We start from the raw sequence: 21,112 nt of genomic DNA, 5'->3' as shown, positions 1-21,112 counted from the left end.
AGAGCAATAACTTGGAATCACTTCTAGTGACAGAAACACTTGTGGTGACCAGCAAGATCCACCGATTTAACTCCTCTAGATTGTTTCAGGTCGTTGCAAAAATAGAACACATCGAGTCAGTCTCGAAACATTAAACTACAAACAGAAAGAAAAACTTCACGTGCAAATTCATTACTAGTTGGTTCAGCCGGAAATGACATTTTTTGATTTTCAAACGAACGAACGCACATGAATTTCTCTCGCATCATTATCTGACTTTTATTACTATTATTGTTGTTTATTGCTACCATTTACTACTTCCTGATGTTCACTGTTGGATTTTATTTTTTACCAATACGTAATTCCAGTAGGCATAAATTGAGTAGGGGAGACCGGTGTCAAAAGTAACAAAAATTGTTTAGTATTTTTTTCCTGAGGAACCCCTTAGTAATTTTTATCAGATTATTTTTTGTCAACATAAGTAATAATTTGACACACTTATACCGATTTTATAATTTGCCTGCCAAAGATGGTTTTTTAGAATAGTTCCAAAATTATCTCACGTGTCGGGTGTTACTATTGACACCTATTTGGTGTCATTTGTAACAGGACCGGTGTCAATTGTTACAAACATTAATAACAACAAAAAATATACAGAACTCACGTAACTTAATTATAAAAATTTTGAAATTAAACAGTATTCATAAATAATACTAATAAAATTAATCTGAGAGACAATTAACGCATACAAAATAAGGATCTTCATCAGTGCAACTAAAATGTGCCCATTGTTTGCAATCTCTACACTGGATCCAGTCTTTTTAGCTTGTGTTATAATACTAAACAGAAAGTTTCCTTATCTTGCCCATCCTCTTCAAACGAATCGCTATCATGAACAATTTTATTTTTTTTAGTCGGTTTTAACGTGTAACAATTGACACCGTCTCATGTGTTACAATCGACACCATGTTGACATTTCTGATTCTCCACCTCCCTTATGATACATGCTGTATAACCTAACAAATTTAACGTATTCAACAGATAGCTAAAAGAACATGCATTGTGGGGTCTTAATCAGATTTGTAATAAATATAATAAACTAGGGTGTAGACCGAAAAATACTTGTGTGCGGAAACTTACGTTTTGCTGCAATTATCACAAATCTTTTTAAATAAGAACAACGCGACCTACTTGCATTGCGCCAACCAATGCTCGATTGGTAAAGTAGATATGCCATACGTTGTTGAAGACTTTTCAAACTTTTTAGCAAAAATGGCGCTAAAATCAACCCTGTTAGTTTCGACACCTGTTACAATTGACACCGGTCTCCCCTACTTTATGGTACTCAAGAGTTGTATAAAAAAATCGACATGGCGTCATAAAAGTATTACGGTCTAGCTTCAACGGAAAACGAAAGAAAATAAGAAGATAGTGTCAGACACTAGAAATGACTGGAGGACCACAAGGAAGTGCACCAAGAGCTCTTTTATTTGGTCTATAAATTTAGTTAGAGTGTTAGAATGTTGTTTTGCTAGAAGAAAATGTTGTTCAGAGTTTAAAAGAAAACATTTTCCTTCAGATTTAGAAAATGTTCATAACTAAATTTATTATTATGTATTCAAATTGGAAAAAAATCTGATTTGATCTTAGACGGGATTACATCATGTTACGTGTCACAATTATTTAATGCAATTGCAATTAATAACAGTTATAGTCACTTTACAACCTTCACATCACAATAAGATAAGCAAAACATAATTGTCACTTTATCCACATTGTTTTCCTTTATGGTCGTAAATTAGTTGCACATGCAGGTGTCAATTATGGCGTTTGCTCTCTCGGAAAATGCACATTATTAGCAATTTGTTTAGCATTTTAATGACATAATTTTAATGAAATAATTTTAATTGGTGTTCACATTGCGCTCAAATGATACCAATAATAACATTTTAAAATTTACTGTACAAAAATCGCAATAGTAACGGAACAAAAGTGAAAATGCAAACTTTCCTAGTGCAATTACGCGAAAAAAGTGTTGACAAATTGGACACGTCCGAATGCGCTTCGGGTTCATCAGCGCACCGGCTGCGTTAAATCCTACATCGTCGGTCAAATTCCCAACCAAATTAGAACCAAGCGAAATACGATGCATTCTGCGGGAAAAAGTGACCGTTTCATGCAAATGGTGCGGGCACCAAGTCGTATTTAAGCAAAAACCAGTAGCTATTATGTCATTTGGGAACGAATCGATTTTGCGCAAATCTAACGTAATTAACAAAGAGAAATGTCACTAGTCCACATAAATTTATACAATGCTTGCGACAAAGACCGGTCGCGATCCTAGACCATTCTGGTTAGAGTGGAAGAGACTTTCCCTATTGGCTAAAAAAATATTGAAAGGTGCTTCGACGGATGGTGAAAGATGCACTATTGTCTGGTTGCATTCACGACGCATCCCGGGCGTTTCGGTGGAATCCAGAGCGAAAGAGGAATTCGAGATGGTCCTTTTGTTCGTGGCCACAAAAGTGTGAAACTCGCCATTGACACACACATCTCGAAAAAATTGTGACTCCAGCATTTAGAGCGTGATAATCGCGACAGGAGATACGTCAGTGGAGTGGAGGAGTGCTTCGAGGAGTAGATTAATGGAAGCGTGAGTCTGCGTAATTACTCCAATGTCGGGCAAAGATTTTGATCTTGATCTTGGGACTTTCACAATCGAATCTGGGGAAAAAATGGAATGCCCCTCGGTTCGGCGACTGCACCTGCAGAATTCGTTCGACTAGCACGACTCGGATTACTTATTTCAAAACTCGCATTAATTAAACTGGATCCTGCGTAAGATCGTTTCGGTAGTTTAAAGAAGTTGATAAGTGGGTTATGTTTAATTGCTTAATCCGAGTGTTGAGGTGCTCGAGGCGCGTTTTGGTCGCCCACCACATGCGGGAAGAATTTGTGAAAAATTTTACTGTTGACAAGATATTGATCGTACCGGAGGCGCTGTATCATTGAGCAATTTGAGGTTCCGGAGCGTTCTAGACGAGAGTTGGCCGGTGGCGAGAGGTGGAGTCACTTTCGGTTTCAGATGTTAACAAAATGATAAAATGAAGTTTCAAAAGCAATCTGGAAAGCAGATGGTGCGATAATGTCTGGCCGATGAAATCTTTTTCTTTTTGATAAAATGTGCTGACGTGGAAGTAAAAGGATCAAGTTCATTTTGATTTTTTTCCAAAATTTTATTTTCATTCAAGTCCTGGATAAACTTTTCTGAATTTGAATTATGATTTAAAAGTCCAAGTCCTAATTTCAATTTACAATCGATATTAATTTACTACTCATTTTATTTTTCAAATTATTTTTTCTTCGGGTTCCAGTATTTATCACTTTTCAATTTTCTTTCATTAACTATCTCACAATTTTTTATCCATTTAAACATTCCGTAAATTAACATATCAACGTCTTGGCAGTATTTTGCTCCATTTTGTTGGTTATTATTTATTTTTTTATTGGTAAAATTATATTCTACAATTTAGACTTCTTTGCCTACAAAACCACAATATAGAATTTCAAAATTAAAATTAATACTAGAGAACTTAGACCTGTTTTGACGATTATTTCCAAAATTTTGAAAATTTCTTGACTTCATAAAGTCCTGTTTGTTTTTTAACTGAATCCAAACAGTCAAAATTATTTGTAATAAATTTTATATAATTCATACTTTATTACGGCAAATTTGGAAAACTGTAGATTGGTTCTAATGATTCTATAATAAAAACGTTTTAGATGTGGATTATTAAACTCAAGGTCGCTTAAAACTTATGCTTGAACTGTACGTTAGTGAGAAATCTGTCATAAATTCCAAATACTTTATAAGCGCACCTAGTTACTTTTTCTGGTAGTGCCAACTTAATGACGAGTCCCCAATCCACATCTATAACGTTCCGGCAATAGAAACTATTCAAATTTTGAATTTCTGGTCTTCAATATTAATACAATTTTATTATTATATTAAATACTTTTGCTTTTTTCGTAACAACTAAATAATTTAATTTCTTGCAATTCCATTGCACTTTTTAATTTTTTTAATTCCATTACTTATTCTTTATTCCTTTCAATAGCTTGTTAAGAAATAATTTTCCCATCGACGAACAAACGTAATATTGAAAATATTCTATTTTGTAACCACAAATAATTTTAACTTTAATTTTACTTTGCTTTTATTCTCAATTTTTTTTGTAATTGTATTGTTTTAATCCTTTCAAGATTAGTGTCATTTACACATTTTTATTACCATTTCGAATTTGTACTCCTCAATAGGCATATATAAAATTAAAAATTTTAATTTCTGAAATTTACTTTTTTTCATTTCCAAGATTCCGGAGACTGTTTTTGTAAAATGGTGTAATTCAGACCCTCATATTTGTCAACAAAGATTTTATAATTCACAATTATGAACTTTCCTTAAACAACAAAATATCAAAATTTCAAGAATTTTTTTACGTCTTGAAATTTTGAAAATTTTTAGTTACAGTTTTTGTCACTCTTTTGTTTCCATCAAGGTATCTATTATTACAAGCCAAATTTTTCTATTATCTCATTTATTACTTCACGACGATTTACAAATTTCCAAAATTCTACTTTCTGATCTATAAACAAAAAATATAAAAATTTCAAAATTGCTGCTAGCACTTGGAGTTTTTATTTACTTTACTTTCTTCTTCTTTTTCTTCTTTCTTACTTTAAAAATGCAAGATTTGACGTAATTTTATTTTGATTCTATGCATTTCCAAAAAATAAATAATTAAAAATAAATCGTGTTCTTTTGGTAGTTTTAATATTAGAGAATTTATTTAATTTAGATTTTTTTTTACTTAAAAAAATATGTAGTTCTAGTCCCAGACTGCTATTTTGTAAATTTTCTTAGATTTCAACGGTATTGACAAAATATAATTTTTTCTGCAGCTCCTATCGCTAAATTTGCAAATTTTACTTTCTATCCTGGTCAGAATGTTTCTCCATTAACATAATAAAAATTTGAAATTCTCATTTCCTGATGTGTATATTTTCCTAGTCAATTTTAGATTTCCAAAATTTTTTAGACCCCAATTTCCAATTTTCATTTTCTTCTACATCTTCAGATATCTTTTGAGTCGTCCTTCCACCACCCAATTTCCATATTTTTTCGTCCCGCGGCCAATCACCTCTGTGTCCGTCCTTCGCTCAAAAATTGCATTAACCCATCTGCCAACCTTCGCGACACCTCATCATCGTCACCACCTCACCTCACTCTCTCGTCAATCACCATCAAGAGCGCACCTTGCCCAACGCGTCTACGAAGAATCCCGAAAAATCGCTTACCTTCCGTGGATCATTTTAATCTCGTATGGCACACTTGAACAGATGACAACCAAGAAAAACAATGCAGCACAATGCACCGCACTCCACCCGCGCGCTCTACTATACTTCTTCGCGGCAAAGTACTGACGAGAGTACGACTCGGATGTGGGTTAGTACGGTCAGTACTGTCACTTGTTCGGAGCTGGTGCAGAGAACCGAGAGCTTTGCCACCGCGAAGGAGAGAGACTCACCCCTCCACGGTGCCGAGACGGAGGAACTGGTGTCGGTCAGGGACTACGCCAAAATGTGGTGGCGACCATCTTACGAAATTAGGCTAATTAGACATCGCGATTTCGACGTGTGCAACACGGAGGGACATTGCCGTACGGACACCACTGGGATTTGGTGTTTTTTGTGAAAGTGAAGCGTGGCGAAATTTTTGAACGCGCGTGTTGGGTGTGCTGCTGATGCGTCAGAAGCGGGATTTAATTATGCTGCGAACGTGGTGCGAACCAGATTTTTGAAAAAACTTTTTTTTTTACAAAAATGTGTTAGGGACTCATTCTTTAATTGTTCCGTTAAGCTTATGTGTGGACCGTTGATAGCCAAAAAGAACCTCGTCAGTCTCCAATTAATTTTAAAATATACAGGGTGTATCTAAAATGGGTGTGTTAATTTTAACATGTAGCAGAGCTCGTTAAATGAAACGTTTTTTCTATTTGAATTTTTTACGAAAAAGCGTCACAAATTGATTTAGAATTTGGAATAAATTGGCTATCAAAATGTATACCCGCCTATGGGTAAAGGCGACAATTTTCGGTTGTTATAGAAACGGAGCCTTGTCAAAAAGTTTACATTGTAATAGGTAGAAAAAAATTAAACAATTAAAATTAAAATTCTCATTCTCATTCTCACACAAAACGACTCGTTTGGTAAAAATTAAGGGGCAACATTTTTTGGAAAACTTGCGAATTTTGCAAAATGTTATAGAAAAAACTTTCATAAATTGACGAGTTCTTCCACCGATTAAAATTAACACACGTATTTCAGATACACCCTGTATAGAGTGTTCTATTTAGAATGACATAACCTGGAACAACTTAATTTCTATTTTAAATTTTCTTAAAAATAAATATAGATTATTACCGAAATGTTTGAAATCTCTCCTAAATCCTTTAAATTCCAAAATATGCAGTCTCACCCAGTATGTATAATTTAGAAAAGTTTGTTGGAGATCTTGAGTACTTTACTTATGTTGACAGCTTTTCATCTTCTAATTATGATGTCATCAATAATTTTTTTAAGTGACAACCCCCACTTTTTTCTTCTCTTTCTGATAGACCTTCACACTACCTAAACGATGAGTGAAAAAAATTGTACCTTACTTAAGAATTTTTTGGAGAAAATAACAATTTTTATTTCAAATATTTAATTTAATTTTTAAGGTAAACTTTTTTTTTCTATGGGTTTAGTTAAAATCGAGGATTTTAATAGACCAAACAATTTAGAAGATTTGCGGTAGAAAATTCGTACTGAAACGGAACAGATAAGCCCTGACATTATTGAGCGCAGTGTACATAGTGTCGGTGAGTGCTAAATGGTTGGCGAGAGGCAATTTCAACATTTGGGTTGAATTTTATTGTTAACCTTAGATGTTTGTTTGTTTTTGTTTGATCTCAATTAAAATTTTTACAATAAAAATTAACATAGATTTTTGAAGTAAAATTTGTCATTTTCTCAAAAGAATTGTTATGTAAGGTATCATTTTTTTTCATTCATCGTTTAGCTAGTACGAAGGCCTATCAGAAAAAGAAGAAAAAAGTGGGGGTTGTCATTTAAAAAAATTATTAATGACGTCATAATTAGGAGATGAAAAGCTGTCAACATAAGTAAAGTACTGAAGAATATGCTGTTGACCTCTTCGAGGATTTTTCTCAGAAATTAATACATACTTACTGTTTTATCGAATTTATTCCGAACTTTACGAACGCACTGTATACAGAGTGAACAACAAATTTTAAATTATTTTCAATAATACTAATGTTTCCAGGCGACATTTTACTGCTGCAACAAATATTCCGAATTTTTTACATTTATTTCAGAATTCATTTAAATTAAATAAATGTAAATGAATCACCCACTATACAAAATAACAAAAATTTCAAAATATTTATTTGTAGGTAGAACGTTCTTGTTTTCGGTAATTGTAAATCAGTTCAAAAAATCATTATCGCCTATACAGAGTGGATCACTTTTTCCAAAATTTTGAACAGCAGACAGTAATTTCATATTGCGTGAGAATTATTGCAATTTTTGCAAACATTCTGTATCTCTACCTTAAAATACACCCAATATACAGGGTGTATCAAAACGACCGCACCAATTTCTTGTAACCGTATAAAGTAGAGTTAGAGGAACGTGAAAAAAATAATAAAAAAATTTTCCTGATGCGTTTTTGTTTTTTCTCATTTTTCCAGATTTTGATTTCTTTTGTTGACATTTAAAGTACATGATTAATTGACTAAGACTTAATCAAAAATTGTGTAACAAAAATTTAAAATTTCGCATTTAAAAAAATCAAATGGACTAAAAGAAAAATAATTCAATTAGTGAATGTTATAGCAATTGAATGAATACTATGTTTAAAATAATTGGAACAAAAAAAGAATTTTTTCCAAAAAAATTTTGGTTAAAATGTTATAACTTCAACACCCTGTAATTTTTAATGGAAGCTGTTAAAAAAATTGTTTTAAATTTTTTTATGTTCTCTCCACTCTATTCTGTACAACTGCTAGTAGTTGGTGCGTTCGTTTTGAATCACTCTGTATAAAACTAATAACTGTCTTAATGTAGTTTATTGAGGAAATTTTTTTTAATTTCTACCGACGATTTCATTTTATTTCAACAAAACTGGTTATACAGGATGTGTTCTCAAACAATTTTCATCCTGTCATCTGCAACTAAATCAACAAGTCGTAGTTGGACAAAATGAGAACGATTAACACAATCACTTGGTATACTGTATTTTTGCAGAAAAATCAAAATCTTAGCTATGGTAGCTCCACACTTTTACAGCAATTTTCAGTGATGTCGCACAGTGAGGTAGAGTCTCATTCTGTTGAAGATTCGACTATTTCACTCGACAAAAATTCCTTTTTTTGTCGTATTTAGACAATAACAAAACAATTTGCACATTCAGAACTACCATCAATTACGAAGAAAATCATCTAGAGAAAGTGGAAAAAAAGAGTTCCTCAGGGATTTTTACAGTAAATAAAAAAACATTTTTATTAAATTCATACAATTAAATAAATAACCGCAGATTCTGTACCTAATTGAAAAAGGAAAGTTGAAGAGGTTATAATAACCTGCGGAGAGGTATCCACTTAGAAATATTTGCAAACTCATATCGTTTATTGGTTCACCGTGTCAACGGTCTGAGCGTCACGCACACCTATCCAAAATTAATAATAATTTATTGTTTGTCGTAAGAACGTTATAAATAATAACGAAACACAAATGTTTAATTTATTTTTTTACTTTTCATTCTGCGAACATTACGACGCCATAAATAATCAGATTGGGCAAGATAACCACCAATTATATTGAAAATGCTTCACCTTTGGGTATTACAAGAAGGTGTCAGTTTTTCGACCTTCGCCAGATGTGATAATATCGCGTAGATAATTGCAGAACATAATTTAGTGTCAGTCGGACAAATTTGTTCGCTATATTGACAATGTTAATGTGTTGTGGATGTAAGCTGAACATTAAATTAATCGCACAACAGGTTCGGTCTTGCTCAATTCGGTCGTTTCCGTTGATAAATAAGCGATTGAGACAATCCACACGCATTTATTAGGTGACAAAACAGCATTTTTAGTCGATTGTACCATAAAGTAGTATTTTTCGGTTTGAATATCTGAGCGAAAACGTTGTCTTTTCGTCAAAGCATTATTTTTCGTCCTAGGCCGAAAAATATTTTTCGTCCGCTATGTTGTTAAGCATGAATAACGTTCAATCGATAGCAGTTAAGTCGTCAATAACACCCTGGCAACACTCAGGGTTGTTAAGGAAGTTTTTAACAGCCCGCATTTTTTCAAAATTATTATGGATCAAATGGAATGAAAATTTTTAGAAGCATTTTTTATTGCAATCGACTAAAAAGTAATGTATGATGCATGGACGAAAACACTATTTCGGACTCATTGCTGTTGCTGGACTCGGCTTTGCCTCGTTCAGCAATTTCCAGCAAATCGTCCGAAATATTTTCTTTTTCGTCCTTATAACATAAATAACTATTCTCCGATTTGGTGAGTATGCAACTGATACAACACTGGAAGCTGACAGCTGCCAATAGCCCCGCAGAGGTCAGAGCTTTCGCTCCAATTGACACCACACACTATAAAGTTATTTTTTACGATGGGAAGAAAACACATTCCAAACATCATCTCGCACGATTCTTTTCTGATAGACAGTGAAAGCAGACTTGACAACATTCGGCGCATCAAAATCCCGCGAATTTCTCAACACAAAGACACAATTTACAAATCGAATGAATTTAGCATTCACCTTCAAAATAAAACCGTTCGACACTTTCTCGCTCTGTTCGCCAATCATTTTTCGCTAATTGAACCGGGCGAAAAAATTCTTCGTCCGATCAGACCGGAACAACGCAAATTAAAATAATTGCAGGGAGGAAGATTAAAACAAAAGAATTAACACTGTTGCTGGGATGAGGTCCATTAAGTATTTTTCCCTGATGCGACTTAACGAAGCCGAATCGTGCTCGCGTGAGAACCGTGATTCGGTATTTAAAATCGCAATTACCCAATAGGAGGCATTGTTTGCGAATTACTTTCGCTGCACCGACAAAAACGGAAGAACCGCACGACGAAGACACCGATGGCGACATCTGCATCGAGCAACAGCAACAACGAGATTTTTTTGCTGACTTGTCCAAATGGGTGAAAGGGTTCGAAATGTATTTTTGCTAAATTTTTTTGACAGTTTATTGCTTCACTGAGCCAAAAACTGTCCGTTGGAATAAGTGTACGAAGAGTTACGCAAGCACCTTGTAATAATAATATTAATGGTTTGGAATATTTTCAGATGCAAAAAACTGATGGGCCGTGCAAATATGTTTCGTTACGTCACTTGTGGATTAAATCTTATCGTATTTGTGTCGAAACTATAATAATAATAATTCATGGTGTTACGCGGTAATGTGCCGGTTAAATTTTTAACTATTCGAATTTTTTTCATCGGGGAGATATAATTCTCGATGGAATTTATTCGCATTATGTAAGTTTTTCTGTGCTCGTGCTGTCGTTGCTAATGCAGGTCGCATTTTTTACGGTAAGATAGTGCAGCAAGATTTTAGGTGCGCCTCAAGGGTTAGGCTTAAATCACCTTCTTTTTTCCGATGTGATATAATTTATTTCAATTTGATTCTTGATAAACTCAGATTTTATTTCGATGGTTCAAATGCACCTAATAACTGGTATTAAAGGATATTTTCCTGCAATATTCTATTTAATACTGTTTCCTCTGCAAAATTATCGTGAGTTTCGCTCACGACTCGTCTAATCTCACCACATGAATTTATTTTTTATTTAGAAATCTTTCTATACCGATTACTAAATCAACCCAACACCGTAAGCACAAATTTAAAAATTTTCAAAAAAGAACTTTCATTTGTTGTCTTATAAAATCAGGACAACAGAACGCCATTAAGAACTTGTCGTCGAAATGGTAAGACTTGCTTTCTATTCCCATTTTGTATTTTATTGTCTGACACGGATATTTAAATTTTTACATCGGTACATCATGCTACAAAGTTCAATGTGTTGGTGGATCCATCTCATTTCATTCGAAACTGCAGAACGTTTTAATTTTTTACTAAAGATACAAATAGCTTTTTTTTTCAAAACAGGAAGAATTTTAAAAAAGGTAAAAAAATTGAACTGTACGTGTCTTTTTGATTATTTTATCAAATTTTTTCATACATAACCTCAAAATATATTTCACTGTAAAGTTTAATCGATAGGTATTAAAAATTGTGCATTGCTAAAAATGTAAAATAGTTTTAAGTTAAAACTACAGAATAATTTTATTTATTATTGTTTGCATTGTTTTTGTCCTAATCTAAATATGTACTTAATTAGGAAGTGGATAAGGTGACGTTTAGAACTGTCAAACTATTACACAGTTTTACAGTTAGCATGATGAGTTTTGCAAAATCTTTTTCTATTTAATTTATTCTAAATTTGAGAGTATAAACCAAAGATCATAAAACCGTTCGACATCTCAATGACACCCATGATGGTGTTTATACATTTTTATACCATCAAATGATTACGACATTAAACTCCATTAGCAGTATCAGAAATCGCCACAGTTTTGTGGACTAGATGTGCAGAGAAGATACTCGAGTGCTATAAATTTTCTCTTCCCGAAGTAGCCCCAAGAGTAAAATAAACCATATACCTTGATGGTATATGTTACGCTCGTAAGAAATTGTACCATTATAGGAAAAAAAATTGGGCTCGAGGCGCGCTAGATGTAAAATAGTCGTGGGCGGATGGAATGAAGCTTAGTCCCAATTGATAGTAATCTAATAAAAACGTATAAATCTGTGACATAATAATTGCTGTTGCGATAAATTTAATTAGAAAAAAATGCAAATTTACCAGTTTTTGAAAGAAAATCGTTTTAGTGTGTCATTGCAAAATAATTTGTTTAAGAACTGGAAATATAAATACATATGGCTATTTGATAATTAGGGTATATCCGCAAATCCGAGAAATTATGTATGATTAATTAAATTAAATTGGATTTCATGTAATTGGTTGTTATAATGCTTACAAAATTGTTAAAACAACAGGGAGATCAATTACCGTTTTAATTAAAAGCCAAAAACTGAACGTATTTTTGACAATAATAATAATAATTTTTATTATTATTGATAAATGTAGGATTTGCGGAACTCGAAGGGAAACAATTGAACACATCATTTCTTCTTGCACCATTTTGGCTCAAAGCGGATATAAGAAACGTCATGATATATTCGCTAAAATTATACACATGAATTTAGCTGTTAAATTCAATTTATTAAAGAATACACAACCACATTATAGTTATACACCAGAAATAAATAAATAAATTAATGTCAGTGTCAAGTTGTGAAAATTTTTCTCCAGTTAAAAAAACATATCTTGGAAGTAGTCTTTTGAAAAGTGGAACTTCGGATGCTTTACGTAATTTCAAAGTGTCTACACAAGACATCATTGATGCAGGCCCGTCGAGTTCTTTTGATTTGCAACAATCTTCACAATCTTCCTGGATTTTTGACAGAAGTTTTAACAACAGTGAGAAAATTTGTTTAAAATGTGACATTTGCCATAAAGAATTTTTGTCAAAACGTGGATTAAACATACATCTTGGAAAAAGCCACTCGAATAGCTCTATTGCTACAACAACAACTTGTTCTTCTAATAATAAATGTGAGATTTGTCCAAACTCAAGAACCTTTGTTAACGCTCATGGTTTAAAAATTCACAATTCAAGATGCCATAAAGAATCTTTTGTTAATATATCACCGGTTGAAGAATGTAAGAGTTTTCAAGAAAGAATTGCTAACTTTAAATTTAATGTTCCTGTACTCAAAAGAATTCCTAAAGGTGCACGAATTTCAGTTGCAAACAAACTATCTTCCGTGATAAATGCTTGTGTTAACCTTAATACGATGAATGCTTGGGAAGAACTTTTTCTATTTTCTTATAGGATTTTGAATATTTCAAATAAAAATTTAAAGAATAAATCTTTGACTTCAAAAGTAAAGGAAAACATCTCTCATTATGAAGGTCCTTATACATTTATTAAAAAAAAGAATTCAAAATTTTCCGTTTACAAAACAGCAGAGAATAAAATTAGCGATGGTGACATCCGTGGAGCTATTCGTTTACTTTCTTCGTCAGATGTTTTTGCAGCAAACAACTCAGATACTTTTGATCAATTAGAAGAAAAACATCCTCCTCCTTCTAGAACACTTAATCTACCTGAAGAACCAAATGAAAATGTTGATTATTTATCAGTTTCTGAAGATAAAGTTTCTAAAGCCATAATGTCTTTTCCGAATGGTTCTTCAGCTGGTTTAGATGGGATAAGACCACAACATCTAAAAGATTTAATTGGTAAAAGTTCATGTGATGCTGGCCAACGTTTGCTGTCTGAAATAACGCGTTTATGCAATTTTATGTTCTCTGGGAAAATAATTTCGAATTTTACACCTTTTATCTATGGAGCTTCTTTATGCGCGCTGTCTAAGAAAGATGGTGGAATACGCCCAATCGCCATTGGATCCACTTTTAGACGCCTTGCATCGAAATTAGGATGTTATTATCTTTCTGGAGAGATTTAAAATTATCTTAAACCAAAACAACTTGGTTTCGGTACGAGAAGTGGTTGCGAAGCAGCTGTGCATTCCGTAAGATCATATTTAACAAACTATTCAGCCGAAGTTTTTTTGAAGATTGACGTTAAAAATGCTTTTATGTTCGATTGTATTATAATTCATGATTTATGATATCGTTTAGTGTCCACAAACTATATGTTTATGGACTAGTCCATAAAGATAGTAAAACGGCCGCTTGTCAATTTTGGGTATTACTTTATTTTGAATAAACGTCAAAATTTTCCTAATTTTATTTAAATCAGGAATGAATAGAATTAATAGAAAACATTGCAGTCAAGATTCTTTAGCTTTTGCCGCAATTTCACTTACTTTGCTCATTATTACAACTAGAAATAAAGACGATTTCAGTTCGTATTTCAAACACAAACACTGTTCGTTTTCAAATAAATAGTAATAAATCATTTCGTAACCACAGAAACAAAAACAGAACACTTCGAAATTATCGTAATTTTTAGAATCTATTAATTTTGTATCTAAAAGAAACTTAACTTCACCATCGAACATAAAGCTTTGTATGTAATTCGTACATAATTAGGCTTTGTGAACTTGCCCTATTTATTAGCCTCGCTCGCAAGCTCGCTCTGCCATAAACTATAGGGCTCGTCCACAAAGACCTATATTATGTACTTATTACATAAATAGCTATTTTTGTTCGACACTGTCAGAATTTGAGAATTTTCTCCTGTGTGAACGGATTTTGATAAATTTGACAACTTGTCAAAACGAAACGTCAAGCTAATTTTAAAGATTTTTAGCGATTTGGAGCCTTTAAGGGGCTCGTCGAACAAAAAAAACGTTGTATTCAACTCGTTCTTGTGTAATTTGGCCTTTTTTGGCACTCGTGGACCTTTAAAACTCTCGTTTCACTCGAGTTTTAAATTGGTCCACTCATGCCAAAAAAAGCCAAAATTACACACGAATTCGTTAAATAAATAACTACTAATTCTGTTGAACGTGACTCCCTGCTGTTAATGGTTAACAACAAAATTCCCCTGATTTATCCTTATTTATGGCAATGTTACTCTTCTCCTTCATATCTGATTTACAATGGAAATTTAATTTATTCCCAAGTTGGTTGTCAACAAGGCGACCCCCTTAGTCCTGCTATATTCAGCTTCTCAATTCACCCGACCATTGAAAGACTTTCGTCGCACCTTAATGTTTGGTATCTGGATGATGGCGCTTTAGGAGGTTCAGCTGAAACTGTTTTAAAAGATCTAGAAACCATTATACCTAGTTGAATTTGAAAAAATTGGGTTATCATTGAATTACTCTAAATGTGAATTATTCCTCTCTCCAGATATTAGAAAGACCTCTGCAGAAGATTTATCTTTACTTGGTTCGCCGCTATTTGAAGATGCAATGCCTAATTTTTTCTCAACAATTTTGGAAAAATTCGACTTGTTAGTGAAGAATATCGAAAACATAAAACCTCATATGGCTTTATTTCTGCTACGTCATTGCCTTTGGATTCTGAAACTTAATTATTTTCTTCGTTGCTGTCCTTTTTGGAAATTCAAAAATTATTGTAAAGCTTTTGATGAAAAAATTCAGTCAACCTTGGAAAAAATTTTGAATATTAAATTATCTTCAAACTCATGGAATCAAGCATCACTTCCATTGGATTTTGGTGGACTAGGTATCCGTTCAGTGACTGATTTATCTTCAGTAGCGTTCCTTGCTTCAATACATTCTCCAATTGCTCTCATCGGATGTATACTCTCTCCTTTAAACAATACATTTGAGATCAAATATTTGTCAGAAGCTTTGGATTGTTGGAAGCTCCTCTGTCCCGGCATTGAGATACCTGATTCACCTAATTTGCAAAGACTTTGGGATGCTCCAATTATCAACAAAAAGTTTAATGAAATTTTGGATTCTTCTGATCATCGCAATAAAGCAAGACTGCTAGCTGTTTCTGAATTTGAATCTGGAGCCTGGTTAAAAGCTCTACCATCTTCTAACCTTGGTACTTTATTGGACCGTCAAACACTTCAAATAGCTGTTGCTCTTAGAATTGCATCTGAAATCTGTCATCCACACATTTGCATTTGTGGCTCTCAGGTGGTCTTTCGTGTTTAAAAAGTGCTGGTAGAATTCCACGCCACAGTGCCTTAAATGATATTTTAAAGCGTACCTTCTCTTCAGTCAACATTCCTTGTATTATTGAACCTTACGTATTGCTTCGTGAAGATGGTAAAAGACCAGATGGGGTTACTTTACTTTAATTCCTTGGAAACGTGGTAGAACACTTGTTTGGGATGTAACATGTGTTGATATCTTGGCTGCAACACCTTTAGATGGTTGTTCAAGAAAATCAGGTTCCGCTGCTCTTTCAGCCGAAAAATTAAAACACGGCAAATATTGTACAATTAAAGAAAATCATAATTTTGTCGCCTTTTCGTTAGAAACCTTTGGCCCATGGAGCCCAGATGCTAAAGAGCTTTTTAAAGATATAAGCAAGTTGCTGCTTGAAAAATCTGGTGTTTCCGAGTCCCCTAGCTATTTCCAGCAAAGAATAAGTATTGCTATCCAAAGAGGAAATGCTGCTAGTGTTTTGGGAACTGTGGCCAAAACCTCAGGACTTGAAGAAGTTTTTTATTTGTTTAAAATTTAGTTTACATATATAAATATTATACATTATTATAAATGTACATAGATAATTAAATAGTTACCAGAAAGTTGTTTGGAAAATGATAATTACAAATTATATTTTGCTCGAACAGTTTTAACTGACATTCATATTAAGCATAACAGACCAGACATTATTATTTTAAATAAACAACAAAAGCAAGCATATCTTTTAGATATAGCTGTTCCAAATTCACACAATATAGAACAGACATATAACACAAAAATTAATAAATACTTAGAGCTCTCCGTTGCTATGAGAAATCTTTGGTGTTTAGAAAAAGTTTCGATTTTACCACTTATAATTTCAGCAATGGGAATAGTACCGCAAACTCTTTTTAAAAATTCTGGATTTAGGGAATACATTGGTAGTTGAAATTCAAAAAGGTATATTAATATCCTCATGTCACAATGTAAGGAAGTTTCTTAACATTGACACAGAACATAATAAAACACAACAAAGTCAAAATGTGGAGGCGAGACGCCGGTAATTATGTTGATTAGCACTGCACTATTACTTGATAGTAATATCCGTAATTGTGTATGTACCTACTCCGGCAAAATTGCCGTGCCGCCGGGTAGTGGAGGGAAAATTCTTTAGCTGTCATGTTCACTTTATAGACTCTTAAAAAACTTCAACTCTAATTTTGGTACTTCTCAGAGTGAATTTTAGTACAAAATTCTTTCAGTACGATTAGTACTGATCGATATTGCTTGTTTTTGGACATAATTTTTAACTAACAGTTACAATTATTGCTGTGTTGTTGGTACTACATAATTGATACTGCTGCCTGAATGCTTTTCCACATTTTTTTTGACCGAACATTACAACTAGTACCTTTTTTTTTGTTAGGTACTAATGTTTGAAAGAAAATCGTTTATGTATGTTATTACACAATAATTGTTTTAAAATGGGAAATATAAATATGTATAAATATTTAGAAATTAGAGTACATCCACGAAAGTTTCAATATCCAAAGAATTTTTTAATGATTAATTAATTTAAATTAGATTTCATATAATTTGTAGTAACACCACTTACAAAAAATTAAAGCAACAGACAGAGCCATTACCGTTTTCAAGTGAACGTTAACACTGCAACTTGTTATTAAATAATGCTATCACAAAAAATTATGATAGTTTTACTAAAACCTCTTCTTCGCCTACATCTGCACTTTAAAAGCTCTTCCAAAACTTCAATTCCAATTTTGGTACTGTGGTACTTCTCAGACTGATCTCTCAAAATTTCTATATTCAAGAAATTCCATGCAAGTGCTAGTTAAGCACACTTCAAAAAAAAAACAGCAGCAGGTATATTACTATTTTCGGGTCAGGTCAGGTCATATTAAGGAGTAAAATTATTTTTGAAAATAATAATAATAATAATAATAATAATAATAATATTAATCATTGTTCCGTAATAATAGCATTGCCAACATTAAGACAGAGCTATCAAAATCTCTTCTTCAGCTGTTTTGTTCACGTTTACAAACTCATAAAAAACTTCTGTTCCAATTTTGGATGTGTGAAACTTCTTGAAGTGGTATTTCTTACAAAAGTCTTTGCGCATTGTATGCACTACTTCATTTCTCTTTAATTAAACTCAAATCATCACTATTTCTCTATCTATTAGTACTCACTGGTACTACCTCGTTTTGAACTAAATTTTTGACCGTCAATTACCATTGGCTTGGCATATTGTTGGTACTAATTGGACCGCTTTCCCACATCTTTTGACGAAACATTACAAGTAGTACTTGGTGGTAGTTCTTGTTGCGTCAATTTTGGAGGTGTGGTACTTCTTACATCGAATTTCTCTACAAAAGGTTTTTGACATTGTATGCACTACTTCATTTCCCTTTAACTAAACTCAAATCGTCACTATTTTTCTATCTATTAGTACTGATTGGTACTACCTCATTTTGGACTAGATTTTTGACCATCAATTATCATTGGCGTGTTGTTGGTACTAATTGGACTGCTGTCCCACATCTTTTACATTACAAGTAGTACTTTGTGGTAGTTTTTGTTGCGTCATTTTACTTACGTAGAATTCCCACTAAACGATTTTTTTCCACCTTATGAAACCCCGACGCAATTTCAACCAGTCGACTGTCAAAATGATTAATAACCCTCTGCATTTATTAGATTTAATACCAACAATCATTGTCCAAGAAATACAACAACTCAATTACAATGCCCCCAAGCACCCAGCCGACCAATTTACGATAATCACACTAGGCCACACGGTTTCTCTTTGCATTTTTGTTGTGGCAGCATTTTTGAAACTGCACAAGTCCCTACCACTTAATCCGAAGCGACAAACACAAAGAAGCCATTGTGAGCATCGCTTTTGGCGAGATCTCGACTACGACGAGGCTGTAACAATTCGAATGAATTTCCTAATTGGTGATCTGGTGTTATTGTCGGTCAAGATTTGGTGACATTTCGTTCTGTTGCGTTTATCAATTAATTAGTCTGCAGTTACGTACAGTACCGCCTTGAGAAGTTTACTCAAGGTGATTGGAAAGTAAAACTTAATTTAATTTTGGGTACATTTCACGCGTGTGGTACCGAGGGGCGACCGTGAACGCGGGATTTGATGAGAATGAGGAAATCGTGGTTTGGGGGATTTGTTGGTACCAAAAGATCTGGAAACGAACTTGGTGTGCGGACAGGTAGAAAACTTAGCGAAAGAGATAAATCAGTCGAGTTCTTGGCGTGTTCAAATATTTGAGAAATTCCTTCAGCCTGATGAAGTTATTTTAAGCCATTTCTGTACTAATTTATGAGTGGAAAATCCAATTATAAAAAATCAGATGGTAATTAAGATAAGCTGACTAGATATAATTTGTGAGTTTGATGGTTCTCTTAACAGTCTGAAAGAAATTGCAACCCATTTTGTGCGAAGGTTGCTCCATATTTTTCATGGCTAAATTCTTTTCTAGGCAACACTATAATTACTGCTGATCAGTGTGTCATTCACCACTTAGATGGATCCGGGATTGTCTGCTCAGTAACAGTTGCTAATTGTTGCAACCTTGGAGAGGTGTAGGTGTAAATCTGTCAAATGTGTTTTAATCTTTAAAAACTTGGAATTTGTAAGTGATAATGAAGTAAGAAAGATTAATGTTTGTTTCTGTATTGGGTAGGTTTTCTTTGAAAAAAAATTCAAAAATTTCCCAACCAGTACTGACGCGGTGCAGAAGTGCAGAATATTTTTTTAATCATGATAATAATAATGACTATTTTAAATAATGAAATTAAGTACTTGACCCCCAGAAAACAAAACAAACAAAAAAAAAACGCAAAGAAAGAAAAAGTTCCACAAAAGGAAAACAAAGAACTCGTGCAGTACTGTTTACTAATGTAAACAAAAATTTCCGCCGGAGCAATCTGATCCACCACAAATGAAAGACAGAACATCTAGGAGATTGTGAAAGTTTCGATATAGCTACAACATAATTTATCAAAAAAAAACATTAATTTGTAACGTCAAAAAATTTTGCTCATAAATTTTCTTTGTTATTCAGGTTATTGAGACACCAAATCTGACTCATCTCAGCTGACGTGAATTATCTTCTATGCCGACTCGATCGCTAAGCAGACAACACATTCACCTCAAGAACTTTACAGAAGTATTTATAGCTTAATAGATTATTATAGATTAATTCGCGGAATACGAAAGTGGCCTCAGAACATTTCTCAAAACGTACTTAATCAGTCACATGGATGCTGAGGATATAAACCTTTTGTTCGATACCTCCCAAGAAAGTGAGCATGTATCCATTGTTACTTCACTTTCGCTCACTGTCTTTCACTCACTGGTCTGCCATTGTGTAAATGTTTCCAATTCTTTCGGATAACGTAATTTTGATTTTTTAGGCAACATTTGGTACCTCGCGGCACTTGCCTCTACCAGGACATCATCAGGAACATATAACTGACTCTTCATCACCCATTTCCACAATTTCCACAACGTGCACACAACCACTTTATTTACAGAACTTTGTTTATTTTGTATTTTATTTTTTCCATAGCAACAGTTCCATCCAAAAATGTGATTTATTTTTATGTGTTTAAAATTTTCAACAAAAGAAAACCAAATACAGCACTCGACAGTAAGGTTGCTTTCGTTCACTTGAATTGCATCGTCCACGAACACGCAATTCGTGTGAACGAAAGCTTTGCCTTTCTCGCTCTTACAGTAAATAACTATTTTTTATTTTCATTACATAAAATTTTCCATAAGGGACGCATTTACAAACTCTACACGGAATATTTCACTACGCTATACTTAATTTAACTTAAAAAATCTCTTAAAACGTGTCTTAGGGAACTTATTTCATCGATCTAGGTGGATGCTGAAAACGTAAACCTTTCAGATAGACTTTTAGGTCAGTTCCTTCTTCATCGCGTGGTTCTCAAAATGTTATTCAATTTAATCACTGATGTCACAATTTTTTTTTTTTTATTTTGATAAATGATTTTTTTCCATTCTAATCTGTTTTTTTTTCTCCTTGAAAGATTTGTCGTTTCTCTATTTCCCTTCACATTTTGCCATTTATATTTTCATTGGTAACTCTAGGAAAAACATTTTCTTAATTTTTATTACCTAAAATTTTCCAGATTTATGCGAAAAATTTTACAACCCTGTATTTAATTTCAATAATCCGAAAGTCCGCTCAG

General features: G+C 33.3%; 1 protein-coding gene across 1 annotated transcript in view; it reads right to left on the bottom strand.

The window, feature by feature from the left end:
* cysu (Curly Su) overlaps positions 1-5,575 on the bottom strand; it is a 45,841-nt gene extending 40,266 nt beyond the window's left edge. Inside the window, exon 1 of the mRNA XM_069055861.1 lies at positions 5,338-5,575. Coding sequence (XP_068911962.1) covers positions 5,338-5,351 — 14 coding nt within the window. The 5' untranslated portion in view covers positions 5,352-5,575. The remainder of the gene's footprint in view (positions 1-5,337) is intronic.
* Between the last annotated feature and the right edge of the window lie 15,537 nt (positions 5,576-21,112).

The sequence above is a fragment of the Tenebrio molitor genome, chromosome 8 (genome assembly GCF_963966145.1).
Source record: "Tenebrio molitor chromosome 8, icTenMoli1.1, whole genome shotgun sequence".
In the NCBI taxonomy this organism is placed as follows: domain Eukaryota; kingdom Metazoa; phylum Arthropoda; class Insecta; order Coleoptera; family Tenebrionidae; genus Tenebrio; species Tenebrio molitor.
The sequence above is the reverse complement of the archived record's forward strand: the minus strand, read 5'-3'. Positions and strand labels throughout refer to the sequence as shown.